The following is a 17,081-nucleotide window of genomic DNA, read 5'->3' on the forward strand; positions in this document are numbered from 1 at the left end:
CAGTAAATTTTTTCGTCGTAAACGCCCTGAGCGATGACGTCCACGTAAAGTTATTTTAGTGAATGCTATTCAAACGAAGATCGAGCTCCGTGCACGTTACGGTGCGAATTATGTCGCGCTTCACAAAAAGTTTAATTTTTCAAAAATATAATTCGAAGCTTCATACATAGCTTCATACATTCATAAATGTTAATTCGGAATTATAACGTAAATGTTAGATTTGCAAATGAAAATCAAGCTTTAAACTAGTGCATCTAATCGTGATCTTCTCGTTTATTCGCTAAAATATGAAAAAGACCATGCAGAGGAGAGAGGAGGACATAGTGACATCGCGGTTTCGTTTCCAAAACATCCTCTCAAGTACATTCCGTATCAGTTTTCATCCGAAAAAGGAGAGTTTATCTACAAGAGAGCTTTTCTTTATTTTTCTGCATCCTTTCTACTCTTACTAATGTCTCCAAGCTAGACCACACTTGTGCAAAACTTTATCTCAAAAAAAAAAAATCACTTGCTGCGAATACGGTTTGCTTTCTGAATTTTCACATCCATCCTAGGAGACACGTTTTCTGTGGAACCGCCGCCCAGCGTACTCCTATCAATTCTTCCATTCCTCCAGTTCAGACAAATTGAGCTTCATTTCCTCTCACAGCCTGCAGTCCTGTGTTTCGGGAACTAGTTCGATGACAACTTTGTTTTTCACAATGCAACTATTTCGGAGTTGTTTTTCGGAATCATTTAGTTTATACTTCATTTTGTTTATTTTGTGTGTTGTATTTTATTTATTTTCGTATCTAATTTTATTACGTTCGTTTTTTGCTGTTCTGAAACATTTATTCAGTGATACTTTATAGCGTGCGAATGGAATAGAAGAGAAAAGACTGCGAATATGAGATATGTAACATCTTTTCCTTACAGTATTGGGAGTTTAATTCCTTGTTTTCTGTTCCACTCACTTATTGCTCTCAATATCAAATAATTTTTTTATTCCGCTTATTTCGTACATTATTTTTGAAGCATGTGTATTTCCACAACATAAATTAAAATAAATTAAATGCTCAATTTCTGGTGCGCAAAAATACTCACCACTTTGCATGTCCCTGCCTTCTCCATAGGCGTCGACTTTGTTCAACCGCGTGCACGCGACGTGTCTGCCACAAATTACGTTCTTCATCTGTCTCAAATGCAGTGCATCACGAAACTGACGTAGTTGTGAAGGAAACCTATGGGATAATAAAGAGTTCGAAGTGTACATTACAAACATGAGGCTGAGCCCGCTAAATTTCTCCAAATCATTCTTAAAAACGGCGTGGGAACAACTTTTTTCCTACGAGGTACGTGAAAATTCTTCACATTTGTGCACGCGCCGCCTTCAAGAGCGAGCAGTCGTCAATCAGTGTGGTCTCCTCAGCAGCCTACTTATGTAAAAGCAGCGAATAGGCTGTGGAAAGAACCGGAGCGTGTAGGAGGATGGCGCGTTCTAACGTACCTCGTATGAACTTATGCTGTTCCCACGCCATTTGTCGGGATAATCAGAGGAAATTAAGCGGGGTCATGCTCATACTCGTAATCCACACCCAGATCTCTATATTTTCCCACAGGTTTCTCAATTACCTCAGTTTTGTGCCTACCTCTAAGTGCACCTCCCTTTTGCTCTTTCCGGTGACAGTCGAAAGCAAATCGTTTTCAGCCGGGTGGGCAAATTCTGCGGTGACGGAAAGTGCACAACGTCGATTAAATGAGCCAGTAAAATTTGCATTTTATGCAGAATACAAAAAATTGGCCTAGAGTGCGGTTATCCGCTGCTTTGTATTCTCTCGTGAGAGGCAAATAGGTCTTGTCGCATCGTAATGAGCCATACTAGCTACTAAGGAGAACGATGACTGCAAGGACAAAAACTAATCACGAGGTTCACTGATAACTCGGTGTTTAAATCAAAACACTCAGAAACGGGACCTTCTACTACATTTCAAATTTCTATGAATCTTTATTATGATTTTTTTTTCCTGTAGCGTTTTTAAGAAAGAAGCGGTCAAATCCGCCAGTGTACTTACCATATATTAGGTTGGTGCAAAAGAAATGCAGGTTTTTTTTTGTTTTATTAGTTTCAACACTATTTTTTTTGATAAACTAAGGCTTTTTTTACGAGGTATTATACATTGTTGGAAAGCTTATTATATGAGTTTTCTAAATATGTATGTGGAATTTAATTCAAGTCGCTCATTATAAAAATAATTTGGTTTTTATTTTCAGATGTCTAATCGCAATTTTCGTCAAATTTACTTCTACGAGTTCAAACTGGGCCTGACTGCCGCTTAAACCGCTCGAAATATCAACGAAGTATGAGGCCAGAGAAGTATCAACCAAAAGTTTCGTGCCGGCAGCACCAGCCTCGAAGACGAACCACATGGCAGCCGTTATTGAAGGCGACAGTCGAAGCTGATCCACGCAAAGCCACACGAGATATTGCCAAGGAGCTCAACGTCGATCACACTACAGTTGTTCGCCATTTGAAACAAATTGGTATGACCAAGAAGCTTGACAAGTGCGTTCCACATGAATTGACCGAAAGTCAGAAAAATCACCGTTTTGAGATATCGTCGGCCCATCTTTTGCGCAATGAAAACGATCCATTTCTCGAACAGATTTTGGCTTGCGATGAAAAATGGATACTTTATGATAACAGTCGACACTCTGTCCAGTTGCTGGACCAAAAAAAAGCTCCACGACATCACTCAAAGCCGAAAACTCACCAAAAGAAGATTATGGTTACGGTTTAGTGGTCTTCAGTGGGTATTATCCACTATACCTTGCTGAACCCTGGTGAAACAATTACAGCAGAAAAATACTGCCAGCAAATCGACAAAATGCACCAGAAACTGCGAAGTTTATGCCCGGAATTGATCAATAGAAAAGGAGCAATCCTACTTCATGACAACGCTAGACCTCACGTCTCATTGATCACACGGCAAAAGCTGCATGAGTTGAACTATGAAACTCTGGATCATCCACCATACTCGCCAGACCTTTCGTCTGCTGACTTTCACTTTTTCAAGCACTTTGATAACTTCTTGCGGGAGAAACACTTCAGAAACCATGACGATGCAGAAAATGCCTTCGATGAGTTCATCGCTTCCAGAACCCCAGACTTTTATGATATTGGCATTAAGAAGCTTGTTTCTCGTTGGCAAAAGTGCGTTAATTGTAATGGAGATTACTTTGATTAAATAAATTTTTTTAGATCTGAGTTATATTAATTTAGATTTTAGGTAGAAAAATCTGCATTTCTTTTGCACCAACCTAATATTAATGAAAATGATATTTTTATACTTACTTATTATGCCAACGACGTTTAGGTGAAACTTCTCCTTACGAAACCTATATATATAATATCATATATATAATATTATATATGATATTATATATATATATATATTGGTCTGAACGTCCGGCTAACGCCGGACTTCAGACTTTCTGTGGCGTTTGTTCGGTCGCGTTCACTGATCAATGAAAATTAATAGTAGCCGTGTTTGCTGTGTAGTTAGATTGGTGCCTTTCTAACAATACTTTCTTCTTTTTTGTATAACATTAGGCCAAGATTTCCTAGGTTTCCTCCTAAATGTTCCACATTTGGAGAACATTCAAACGTCAGCTTTAAATACTCCCTCGATACCAACATAATTTAAAAATATTGCTCGAAATATGGGTTTTCTTCCTATTTTCCCCAACAGTTATCAAAGAATGATGTTTTAATATAAAATGACGTGAACAACATCATCGTACTGATAAAAATAACGTTTCACATCACATCATGTAAACTGTTGGGCACTATTTATTTAAACAGCGGATTTCATTCATTTTTCCACTTTCTGAAGAAGGCATGTTACCGACTTAAGGCAAAGGTGCAAGAAAATAGACTCACGAAGGAGCTATAGAGGTGAGAAGCAATGCGCGCTGTGGTTAGGGCCATTAAACGTTAAAAGTTGCAACGTCTTATTCACCTTTTGTGACATGAAGAGGAAGTTATTGCGCACCAATTTGACGCTCTGGGATCCGTCCACACCATTTTTGAAATAAATTTCTTTCCACTCAGTCAGTCACACACACACACACACACACACACACACACACACACACACACACACACACACACACACACACACACACACACACACACACACACACACACACACACACACACACACACACACACACACACACACACACACACACACACACACACACACACACACACACACCTGACAGAATAAGCCCGTTATTATACAACATGAATATTGTTATTACTGTTATCATAATAACAATAATAATCATGCTATATAATAACGGACTTGGTCTGTCACGTGTGTGTGTGTCTATGTCTGTCACGTGTGTGTGCATGCCTGTCCGTGTGTGCGTGTGAAACGAAATTCCAAAAAGGTGGTGCGACGGGTCCACTGGCCTCGAACTGATGCCCCGGCGTCGAAGAGCGGTAAAAGGGGGTGCGACGGGTCCATGGGTGTGGAATTGTTGTGCCATAGTGCAGTATTATCGCGCAGTAACGCGTGTGCATGTCGCAAAAGGTAAATGGGAAAATGCAACCGTTTCATACCCATGGCCACCGCGCAAGCAAGCGACTGCTTAAATATTGGGCAACAGTTTACATGATCTGGCGACGAACGTTATCTTTACCAATACGATGATGTCGTTCACGTCATTTCATGCTAAATATCATTTCTTGATAGCTGCTGGGAAAAACTGGAAGAAAATCCATACTTCGAGTAATACTTTCAAATTGTGTTTGTATTATACTGGCACCGAGGGAGTGTTTGAAGCTGAAATTTGAAAATTCTCAAAATGTAGAACTGAAGCGTTTAGAAAGAAGACTATGAAGTCTTTTGCCTCTATTTGTAGTGAAGAAAGAAAGAGGAAAACGTAGTTAGAGTCAAGAACTCTGATTTTACAGAAAATGTCATTACTATTAATTTTGGTTTGTTGATCAGTGAAGGTGAGCGAAAAGAACACTAAAAAAAGTCAGACTGGTAATAATTAATAACAATTATTATTACTATTACTATTCTAGCACCGATTTACACATATCCTGCTTCCAAATTCTCGTTAACTATGCAATTCAACTTTTTTGCACTTCATACTTCCAGTTTGCGAACTCTTCGGATGAAATTCCGCTAGTCTTTGTGTCATGTTCTTTCAAAGATAAAAATTCAGGAAAAAATTAGCACGGTACTGCCTCCTACTTCCACATTGGAATGATGATAATTAACTATTCCATACCCTCAAAAAAGTAAGTCAGCTTTTGTTTTTAGCAGAGTGTACGTTTTGTTTTTAGCAGAGTGTACGCAATCTATATGAGTTCACATCCGCCTTAAAAATCTTTTTAAAAAAATGTAAAATGTGTAAATTTTAAAAATTCTCGAATGGTCCTCATGTTCCCAAACAATGGCATGTATTCATCTGCATGCATGTGTGTGTTGCATGTAAATACTGCTTCACTGGATTCCAGCATTGAAAGGAAATTCGATTTTTTCGCCTGAATGACTGATTTTTAATAACGAATTGCTGAAGAATAGTTGAAAATTCAAACGAAAAATTTTATTATAGAAAAGAAGACCGAGGGCAAGTTCAGATCTCATTTCTCCACTCTACACAGTGCATAGATAGCTTTTTTTGAATTTTCATTAGAAATTTCTGAAGTGGAAGTCATTGTGAGATCAGAAGTAGGATTTGTGTAGTAGTTTACTCTTTTTTTGCTACGTAATGTGTACATAATGTGACTTGATTCGTTTTCGAACTGTTCTTTGTTTGATCAGAAATTGAGCCCTTAATTCATGTCGTCGAATTTAAAGCGCTTTAAAAATATGCTCATGGAACAGAAAATAAAAGCTTATTTGATATTTAGAGCAATATTTGATATGTAAAACAACTGAAGACGAAACTTTCGCGCTATTCATGCTTTATGAGCGACGTAAGCTGACATCGGGAATAAATCAGCCGAGTTGTTTTTTGTAAAGCGGGACGACGTTCACCTCCTCCCTGCCTTTTTTTGTATTGTCTAATTCAGTTTCAACGACATGCGGAATCAATATGGGCTCGCCTACTCAGCTGGCCGACCACCGACGTCCACCACGTCCGCGTCCCCGTCGACGGCTACTTAATCGCATGAGGAGTGCGATGGATTAAGTGCCGCTGAATTAACGTGGAGGCAACATTGTCAGCTGAGTCGCAGTCAGAAGAGAGCGACCACACGTATCAAAGCAGATTCTTTCTTTTTTTTTTCGTTTTTTTTACTGAAAAAATACTGTGTTTTTTTTATGCATATTGGATTTCTGCGAGATTTTTCTTTACATTCTGTACTAAGCCCATATTAGTTAGTTTTAGTTTGTTAGTACTAGCCATATTAGTTTTTAGTTCAAAACTTTTTCTGCGCGCGCATAGATCTTTGATCTCTATCCTTAACTTTCTTTAGCATTTATATCTCTCTTAAACTTACTAAGAATCTAGCTTCATAGCTTTAAAGAACCGTTTTTATTCTCTACCAAAGCCCTATATTCATAGGCACCTCTCTAACATTAGGAATAGTTGGAAAAATTTCAGTTTTCCAACTCCATAAATTATGGATAACTTATTTTTGCATATTTCGGGAGCAGGAAACATTCTTTGAGATGTTGTTTCATGGTTATGCAAAAGTTTTTGAAATTTCACTGCATGTAACTCAGTTTTAGAACAATTCTTTTTAAGTAATGCTTCATTACTTCTCGATACAATGCGCCTATATAATTAACTAATACTATTTATCTATTTCCTTCACACATATTATACTTTTCCAGTTTTTTCACTTACCTTTTCTTGCGTCAGTTTTATTTTTCTCCTGTTACAATTACGCAGTGAATAACAAGAAAACTCTGTAAGAATTTCACGTGTTTTTTTCTTCAGGTAGATTTGAACAATTTCCTTAGAAATTCTTCTTAAACCACTATAAGTTTGGTAAAATAGCCTCACTCACTCTGATTTCTCTCAGATTTATTTTCTTCTTAGTTTCACGGAGAAAACTAATCCAGAATTTCGCTTTCTTAATTTGTCTTAGATCCTTCAGTGTTCCATTAGCTAAAATTTTACTTTCCTCTCCCACATTCATTTCTAAATTCAAATTCTAATTTTTCTGAATTCTAATTTAAATTTATGTATTCTATTGATGAGTCATAATATGTGATTATTTTCTGCATTCAAAGATTTGCCAGTGATTTTACGCTTACTCTTCTATTCTATGTTCCTTCTATTGTTCTGGCTACTGTATCGGGGTCTATTGCTTCTATGTAGGACCGCTCGACTAAAAATGAATGAATGTGAAAGAAATGTGATAGATGACTCTTCTCGAATGACTATCTGTTGGAGAATCTGAGTTAATAACGCTATAATATGATATTATCCAGTATGGATTCATTCTGAATGTGACCGCCTACGCCCGGCACCTGTTTTGGCAATAAAACCCGCAGCGGCAGCGTTTAACATGGAAAATCGGCTCAGCGCCAGAACAAAAGTCTACTTTTACGTAGAAACTGATCATTGTGATCTCTGCAACCGGAAATAACTCCTTTTATTTTCCTAGTGAATGACTAACATAAATTTTACCCACTTCCAGCGTTTTTTTTCCGTAGGGAGTATTCCCAGGGAATGGTCGAGTTGAGCAAATCAAATAAATTTCTAGCTGATATTTGTTTCGTATCCTCAAGTGAAAGTGGATTCCTCCAGATTTTTCTCATTCTTAATTTTTGTGAACTGCCCTGACAATGTTTTAAGCACTGTATATTTTATATATTTTAAATACCAAATATTTTAATATTTGTCACTATTTTTATATATTTTATTTATACTTTTTTTGTATTTTCGAATGTTGCGTAGAGATGTTTGAGACGAGTTACGTTTCGGTCTTTGTTCCCTCTCACTTTCACCCACGCAATTTCATCCAAACACAAATTTTCGATGAGAAACGTAGATAAAAACCAGCGTTGTGTCACAGTCGAAGTGAATCAGAAATCGAAATCGACCATGACGCCCACAAAAATTACTACATCGTTCGTTCTTTGGTTGTAATGTCGCGACACTTCTCCTAACTTTCACGGTAATTCTTCTTCTTTTTTTCCTTTTTTCCTTCCTCTTCCTTCTTCCCTTAGGAAACTATTTATATATGTCCGGTACATTAGTTTGAGGAATAATGCCGTATGCATTAGTCTGAGGAGAATAACAGTCCAAACCCACCAATCCAAGAAAAGCTGTGTCTAGCAATTTGTCTCTCACTTTTCCTATTCCTATTGATACATTTTCTCTTTTTGTACAAATAAAAATTATTTTTCTCTTTTTTGGCTATTTTGCTTTTCTGAAAGCTCAACAATATTTTATGGCAATATTTCTCATATCGGAAAACATAGGTGATTATTTTTCTCAGCTCCAGCCGAACAAAATTATTCGTCGAAATGGTTGTGACGTTCGTTCACAGAATTCATAAATTTATAAAATGGGAAGATTTGAAAAAATCTAAACAAATAAGACAAATTACGATAAGAACCTAAAAAATGACAAAATTCGAGACTATGGTAGTTGGAGAAGAAACAAAATTTAATAAAGGTGTTCCAGGGGCTGATTTGTCTTAGACTAACCAATAGATTCTTTTATTGAAGAACTCTTCAAAAACCTTCTGCGGGAATTTTTTTTTTCGGCTGAATGAAGCTGCTTAAAAAAAATAAACACAATCGCGCACAACTACTGAATGGGAAAATGTTCTTCATATTTTCCTTTTAGCAAATTTTCTTAGTTTCTTAGTTTCTTTTCTAATGAAACAATTCAATCTACATTTTTTCTTCACTACAGACTGGATGAAAAAATACACGGGTTATTGTCGATTACTTTTATCTGTTATTATTGTATGTTTATTTATTATTTTTATTTTATCTGTTGTCGTACTAGAACTGATAGATGTGGTACTATTTCTCAAACTAATTTACCGGAAATGTACAAGATATTCCTAATTGTATGTAATTGTATATCTATATATCATATAAATCATCCCATTTTATAAACAAAATACACAGGAATAAAACAATTATTAAGATGTGAGGATTCGCTAGAGCGATGAAGTCAGTGAGACTGAGACGGCGAATTTAGCTTATTAAGAAATTAATTAAATGATAAAATAGTATTGGAAATTTAATTAATTAAACAGATTATTTGAGATGCATATACGCTGAAATTATCGGAATTATTAAATTTTTCGAACTTCAATTGGTGGTTGTGAGCTACTCTGCACATCTTTGTTCTCGAATAAGAACTGTTTTTTCTTTACAATCCTCGATTCTTTTTTCTCTTTATTTTTCGAAATGAAGATGGAGACATGCGAGAAGTGGTCCCCACACTAATTTCAGCCACTTCTGATTGATGATTTTTTGCAGCAATAATGAAACACTTTAAGGTAAGATGGAATCTACGAATACTGTTAATACGGTTATCCTTACCAGCTTTTCCAAGGTCATTTGCATTAGGAACGTCACCTTTTAATCTTTGTTTCTCAGGACAAATTATCTTTTTTTTCCCAGGGATTGGAGAGGAAGTATGCGTTGAATTGGAAATTGAAGAGAATTTTTGTTGTACGTTTTGAGTAACAGTGCACTGCAAGTGAACAGAAAATCTTGTTATGCCTTTGATTCATCAAAGACGCATTGAAAAAATTTCGGAACCAGTCAATTTTCGTTTAGAAAATAAATGAGTTCTAAAGGAGAAAAGAAATAGCGAACCCGTTCGACGTAATATCCGTGTTCTTAGTGGATTAAGTCCATAATGGAATTTTCTGTTTACTTTCAGTGCAATTTTGCTCATAACGAACGATGCAATTCCATTCCTCCCATAACCGATGAATAATTGCCTGTGCGAAGGCCGCTGCCCTGAAATTTCCATAACCGACTGCTGTGAGCATTTGCATGGGGTCCGATACTGAAGAAAGAGAATAGGTTTAAAAAAATAAAATCCATTGATAATGTAGGGTTAGGGTTATCTTTTGCGGATTTTTAAGGTTACAAAAAAAACCAAAACAAAAAAAAAATTGACAAAATCGCAATATCATATAGATAGTGCAGAGGTTTTGGTGCTTATCGCAGGGTTTATTTTATTATTCTAATTTTTGTTTATTTCTTTAGCAACGTTTACAAACGTTATCCCTTCCATCCTGAATCGAAGAATCCGCTCCGGAGAACATACTCATGGTAGTCAGTATATTCTATGTACAGCTCTGAAAAATTTACCAAGTTTTCTTTTAAAAAAAAATTGTATGGAACTGAATTGATGAATTCACGTGAATGACTAATCTAATACTGCAAAAGTGACTCATTATTTTTTTTTACGAAAACTGGTTTTTGGATTGCTCCAAGTCTCCTTTTTTCCTCTCTACTCCTCTCTTTTCCTTTTTTTTCCTTTTCTTCCTTTTCTTTCGCTTTTTATATCCCAAACTTATAAAGGAACCTAAGGCAGCAATGTTTGTAGTTGGATCACAAACAGTGGATTCATGTTTCCAGATTCGGATGCCTCGAACAATGGCTGCAGAAGAAAATTGAGATGTTAACAAAGAAACGAAGATTGGCTCAATTATGTGTACACAAAATGATAACAAAAATTTTTGGTAAACCCTACGAAGCGAAGAAAAACTGTTTTTATTGGTACTTTGATGAAATTTGGTATAACTTTAGGCTGGAGGCAAAGTGGGACCGCAGGGGAGTGCATTAATTAGGCAAAACAGGACAGAATATCGAACATAACATTCGAAAGGCGAAGAGGTTGATCCTTCACGGGTAACACATCCTTCCATAAATGCATTGATAAATAAATAATAATTTAGTATTTCAAGCAGGAATGCGAACAGAAAAGTGTAACACTACTCTGAAAATTTATCTCATTGGAAATTTCAATTTCACAATTTATTATTGTTTCCGTAGACTACTGCACCTATTTCCATTTGTTTAATCATACCCTCGCTCATACATCCATAATTCATTCGATTTGTGACTGTTCTATGGAAGATCCATTTTCTTCCTTTCACATTTCAAGTGGGCGTGTTAGAGATCCTTCTATAAATTATTTATTCGAGCGTGCGTTTCTTGTGCACTCAGTCGTGCATTGAGCTCAACATCTTCCTGCTAACTGAATATATGACTACGGTATATATCTAGTCGTATTTGTTGTTCTTCTGCGGTTACGGTTGTCTGGAATAATTCTTTTCACTTTTATTGTGTTTTTTCAGCAGAACTATTGAACTCTGTCTTGAAACTTTAGCATTCTTCCTCTGTTCGGATGAATCTTAGTCATCCGGCGTGATTTATTTGATTCCTCTTCTTTCCTTTTCTTCAGAATCTTCCTCAGAAGAAAAGGATTCTTCAGAATCTGTTTCTTTCTCTGTTAATAGATAGACGTGAACTGGTCGCGATACATCCTTTGCGAAATAAAGAAGAATAACAATTATGATAATTTTTTCTGGAAGAAAGGATCGCTTCGCCTTTACTTGTGGAATCCGTTTGAGATCAATCGAAATGTTCGACTTTCAATAAACGTCAACATGGTATGACATCTTATTGATTTTCTGTATTTTTTGAAATTTATTATTATAAGAATTTATTTTTCGGGCAGCCCGTTTTAAGCTCTTGAGTATGGGATTTGTCGAAACGTTAGTAAATATGATCAGTTAACAAAGTCGAGTACGCTTCATAGGAAAAATCAATACGACATTTATGATCAGTCTCTTCTGAAGCTCTTCATTACGAAAAGAAAACCGTGTAGTTAGAGTAAAAAGTTAGTGGGGAGAAACTTTCTTGGAATCATTTGTAAGAAGTGGAAGAAATTGAGAAACAAGTTAAAATACGAAATAAGAAGATTTGTTAAGAAGGGCCCCAGGAGAGAAATCAAAATTGACTTAGTTGTGAATTGCAGTACAGAATGTGCGCTCTTAGTGACATAATTTCCCAATTTAATGAGATTTGGCTGTTTGCCAAAACTGCAAATGACAGAGACAGTTATCCTGATTTGCTTGTGTCTCTTCGGCGGAATTCCACTGATTTAAGGGTTTCCTAATCATCTATTCGTAATTTTATTAATTATTCATGGTAATTATTTTTGCGGAACATCCCTTTTTTTCTTTCTTGCGAACTTTAGGCGAAAATTCAGGCGAACTCGCAATCCAGCCGTTTGCGAACAATAAACAGTGATTTTCGATGTGAACTAGTCTCCATAAACAGCAGAAACCAGAGCCCCTTGGGTGTTTTCGCCCACAAAGACGTTTCTTTTTCTCCTCCTCTAATTCAATGCTATTTTAAGAAGGTCTCGTTTTGTCACTCCTACTGCATCCTTCGGTTTTCCTACTGTAGAAATAAATGAATTCTTTTGGTGGGATACAGTGATGGGAGCCACAGTCGGCAAATTTTCCAACCTTCCATTTCATTCGCCGTCGAATAGAAAATGCATTTATACGTGGCTCGGCTGAATTGTCTTACAAATGCAAATGTTTTCGATTCGTACGAGACGTCGTTGTTTTTCCGCCGGCTTCAGCTGAGCTGTCCGCCATCAATGAGTAGCCTCTTTAGGCGTACATACATCTTCAACATACGGATTACCACGTTATCTTGTTCCTGCAAATTTTTCCAGTGCTTTTCTGCTGCTGCCAACGGTGATTAAAACGTTTTCTAGCTTTTCTCTTCTAGAAAGGTCAGCAAAGGATTTTTCGGAGGAAAAGGAAATAGGCTGGCATAATTTCCAAAAATCCTCAGCACTGCTGTCGTTTGATTCAGGTGATAATTCTGAAGTGCCTAGCTTAAGGGCACCATTCACGGACGAAATTTCTAGTGTTTTTTCTCCAAAGGATGAATAAGGGTTTGAATATGCATTTGAATTGTATTGAATAAAATTAATAGATAAAAATATGTAGTAATAATAAGAGATAATGGATAGTAATAAAATAAAACAATAAAAAATAATTAAAATAATAGTATCGTAATAGAGTTGTAGACGTAATTTCTTTGATTTATTTGATTTACTCCGTAATTCGCCATTTGCATCGGTACAAAAACGCAAAATACCCTCCCCTTTTTTTTAAACTACGAATCCAGAAATCTGAGGCATTAAACGCAGCTGCACCATTGCATATGCCAGGAACGAGGGGGGACCTTTCGTATTCATGGACTGGTCTGTCGAAACTAATCAGTATAAAGTGCATTGGCTTCCTAATTATCCATCAATCCATCCTCCTTGGTAAAAGCAGTGAAGCCTGCTTTGTGCGGTTCATTTCGTCAGTCCTAGATGAATGTAGAAAGTTGCTTCGCTGGATGAAATGAGGTTAGGGTGCTTTTGATTCTTTGATTTATTTGATTTGCCCCGTAATTCTGTTGTTATTTTTCAATACTAAACTTCTTGAGTGCCGTTTATTACCAAGAAAAGCAAAACGTCAGGAATTCGCCCGAACCCTCTCCACAAGCCTGGGTTTCTTTGCTGCTGGCGGCGGCGGCGCGACTCGCGGACCACATCTGCGAATTTCTTTACAGGCACTAAGAATATATTTTCACTACTTTGTGCTTCTGAAATGTGATCTACCGCTGCTGTTGGTCGCTCTAATCAAGAATCCAATAAATGCACATTCCAGAGAAATGTGTATGTGGAAGACAATACCAGTGGTCCTGAGTTGATTAGTTCATATTGATGACGTGAAACGGGAATGTCTCACTTATACTGGAATTTTTTCATGTTTTCTATTTAGTTTTTTCATAATGCTATTTTATTGCAGAAGAAAATTAACCATTTGAAAAATTCTATTTTTTTGATTGTTTCCTATTTGTTTACCATTATTCGTCTATTGTTATTTTTTTTAATTTTGAAGGTGGTACACGAGGAGGATATATGTGTACTACGCTGCACTTTTTACGCCATTCTTTTTAGATGAGATTTTAGAAAAAAAAAGATGTTTTCTGTCCTTTTTCTCGGCAGAACTTCAATTCTCATCTTCGTCTCAAACTCTATGAATCGACTATAGCGACGAAGGCGCTAATTTGGCGACGACGCCGACGACGTTTTCCGTCCGTCCGCGTATTGAATTCCTGTTGCTTGCGCTGCCGCTGCACCGGCGGCGGCTCCAAAAGCAGTGCTGCGTTCGGCTTTGCTTGACATCCACAGCTCCGACAATTCTCTCCTGCTACGATTGTTTTTTAATTTACACCCAGTACGGGACAGATAAGAGTTCTTTTTCCACGTCGCTTTAAAATTAGAAGATGGTTTGGTTGCAGTGACTATTCGCAGTGACTGAGAATCAATTGGACATAGCTTTTTTTTATTAATACCGCCCATTCTCTGCGATTATTTTTTGATACACACCCTCTCGACTCTATTTCCTTCTCAATAGAGCTTAATAGAGTTTCTTTTCATAAATGATTCAGCCCTTTTTCCTGATCTCAGCTTCGTTGTTAGGCACAAATTTTCTCTTATTGCATTAATCAGATCCAGGCCGAGAATAATGCTGAATCCACGGTATTAGGGAATGAAATAAGAATTATATGTAGAAATTCTGTCTTTCTATCTATATCTGTCTTTCTATATTTTACCAAGTCATTTTTGATCGCTTCTTTTTCTATTTTTACCTCGATTGCCATTGAAAGAATCTGTATATAAGAGAGGATCAGGCCTGAAACAAGAAACTAAGAACTACACAAGATAAATCGGTAGTCGATGAGTCATAGACGTCACAGAACATTCCTGAAACTTTTTAAAAAGTTGTTCCCATACTAGCAAGTGCCAAAAAAGTTCCAGAACTCTCAGAAATCCCAGAAGGAGACAGCAAAAACGACGTTGCCAAAAAAAAAAAAACCGTGCGAGCGAAAACAGAACCGATTCTCTGCAAACAAATCGGAGCTAAACTGAAAAAAAATCAAAACAATTCCTAGAAAGCTTTACGTGATAAATGAAAAAATAAATGGTAGTAAATTAAGATTAAATAGCCGGCCCTTACCTTCCAAAAACTTAATTCCGCAGCGTGTATCTGAATTCTTTGGAATATTTTTTTTCATGCACAGCAGAGAAAAAGAGACGGAGAAGGAGGAGGAGGAAGGAGAATGCAAATTTTTTCAACGCGTCTTCTTCTCAACCGTTCTATTCCTTTCTATCCGATCTCTTTTCATGTATTGTCTTAAAATCACTTTTTTTGTACTGTTTTTATATATGTATCTCCTTTTCGTGCATATTATCAAAACTAATTATAATTCGATTAATTCACATAATTCGTATCACCTTTGGCTGGTAGCTTCATGGAATATCCATGAAAAAATCATGTTAACCAAAACGAAATCCCCGATTCTAGCACTGTGCAACTAAAGACATTATCACAATGTATTTAGCAGCGTTTATTTATTTAATTATTGCTTTAAATATCATGGATTATCGCTAACAATGACTTAATATAATGACAATGAGGAAAGAAAGGTTGTGCTCGTGGGTTTAATGAGAGGTAATTAGATGTAAAGTTGAAAAAAATTCTAAAATATTAAGGTTGAAAATAATTTTGAATTATAATTAATAATCAATCAGTCAATCAATCAATTCCAATCATGTTTAACTGCTTTGCTTAATTCTGAAATATCTCGGATAATCGGACAAAAACTAGCAGAACATACATTATTGCGTCGGAATACGAAAAGATTTTTGTTCCTTTTGCTTTTGCGTACGCTATTGTTTATAAATTCTTATTCGCATTGTTGAATTATTCATTACTTGCAAAATTATTATACTAAATGACACTTTCGAAAATGGCACACACTCAATTGCACTCTTAAACTAAAACTTCCGTTTCGTTTCTTTCCCTCATTTATTTAATTATTTGTTTTGATTGAGGATAAAGTTCAGCTGCTGTTTGATCTACTGCAACAGTGCATTTACTTTAAAGTTATTACTATTTTAGAGTTAGTTTGACTGATATGTTTTTTTTTCGAACAAAATAATAAAATAAAGAGGAAGAATAATTATGATAAATTTTTCTGGGAAAAAAGGATAGCTTCGCCTTTACTTGTGGAATCCGTTGGAGATCAATCGAAATGTTCGACTTTCAATAAACATCAACATGCTATGACGTCGTATTGATTTTCTGCATTTTTTAAAATTTATTATTATAAGTTTTTTTATTATTTTTTTCAGTCAAGATAACTCTAAAATATTGACTACGATCTCATTACTACTCTTTTTCATACTTCCACTGGAAAAAAGATGGAAAACGTGTCAAGCAGAAGTCCGTGTGTTGTGGCAGACGCGTCGCATTCATGTGGTTGAATATGGGCACAACATTTCCACCTATTAATAAAAGAGTTTTGTTGGGAAAACTGAGCGTCAGAGAGAAAATATGGAAAATATAAAATAAAAACGCGTGATAATTAATTATAATTTATCTATGAAGGTAAACACGTTTCGATCGTTATCTGCTTGCTGCATTTTTATTTAAAAATTTATTTTAGTCGCGTTTGTTGGGTTTAAGGTGGATTTTTCGTGATGAAGGCGCAATCCGAGAGCAAAGAATGGCATCTCGATGGCTGTGCATAATTTATGGCATAAATGAAGGAATGCATCTGGGGAGTGTGAGGCGATGCGGTTTCCCTAATCCTGCTAAGTTGGCCCGAGAAAATTTTATTGGCTGTTATTGTGCAAAAATACACTGGATGAAAATTAGTGGCTGTTATTTACTTATTTTTTGTTTCGTTCTTTTATTTATTAGCTTAGAGACCGGTGACTGAGTCGAAAACATTTTGTGGGGAGAATCTTTGAAAACATGAAATATGTCGACAAAGCTAAACAACGTGCAACTTTCTCCCCTTTTATTCTGTCTTCCGAACACTTTTTCAGCCGTCTTCTCTGAGTTTTTCTTCTATTCCTGTATTATTCCTTTTTTTTGGTTCTCTCCTCATTTTTTTGGTCTTTCCTTGTCTAGAAACTTTGGATTTATACGCGCTCAAACTGAGAAAAAAACATTTGGCTTCGATTTTTACGGAACATTTCACATCTGCGCCTTTTCG

The 17,081-nt window shown here is 36.2% G+C and overlaps 1 protein-coding gene across 1 annotated transcript; it reads left to right on the plus strand.

The window, feature by feature from the left end:
- Positions 1-2,339: 2,339 nt before the first annotated feature.
- RB195_015516 (uncharacterized protein) lies at positions 2,340-2,777 on the plus strand (the record flags this gene model as incomplete). The annotated part of the gene is made up of 1 exon (XM_064206260.1): positions 2,340-2,777. One exon carries the CDS (start codon positions 2,340-2,342, stop codon positions 2,775-2,777), a length of 438 nt encoding a protein of 145 aa, XP_064062141.1.
- Between the last annotated feature and the right edge of the window lie 14,304 nt (positions 2,778-17,081).

Source organism: Necator americanus, chromosome V (genome assembly GCF_031761385.1).
Source record: "Necator americanus strain Aroian chromosome V, whole genome shotgun sequence".
Taxonomy (NCBI): domain Eukaryota; kingdom Metazoa; phylum Nematoda; class Chromadorea; order Rhabditida; family Ancylostomatidae; genus Necator; species Necator americanus.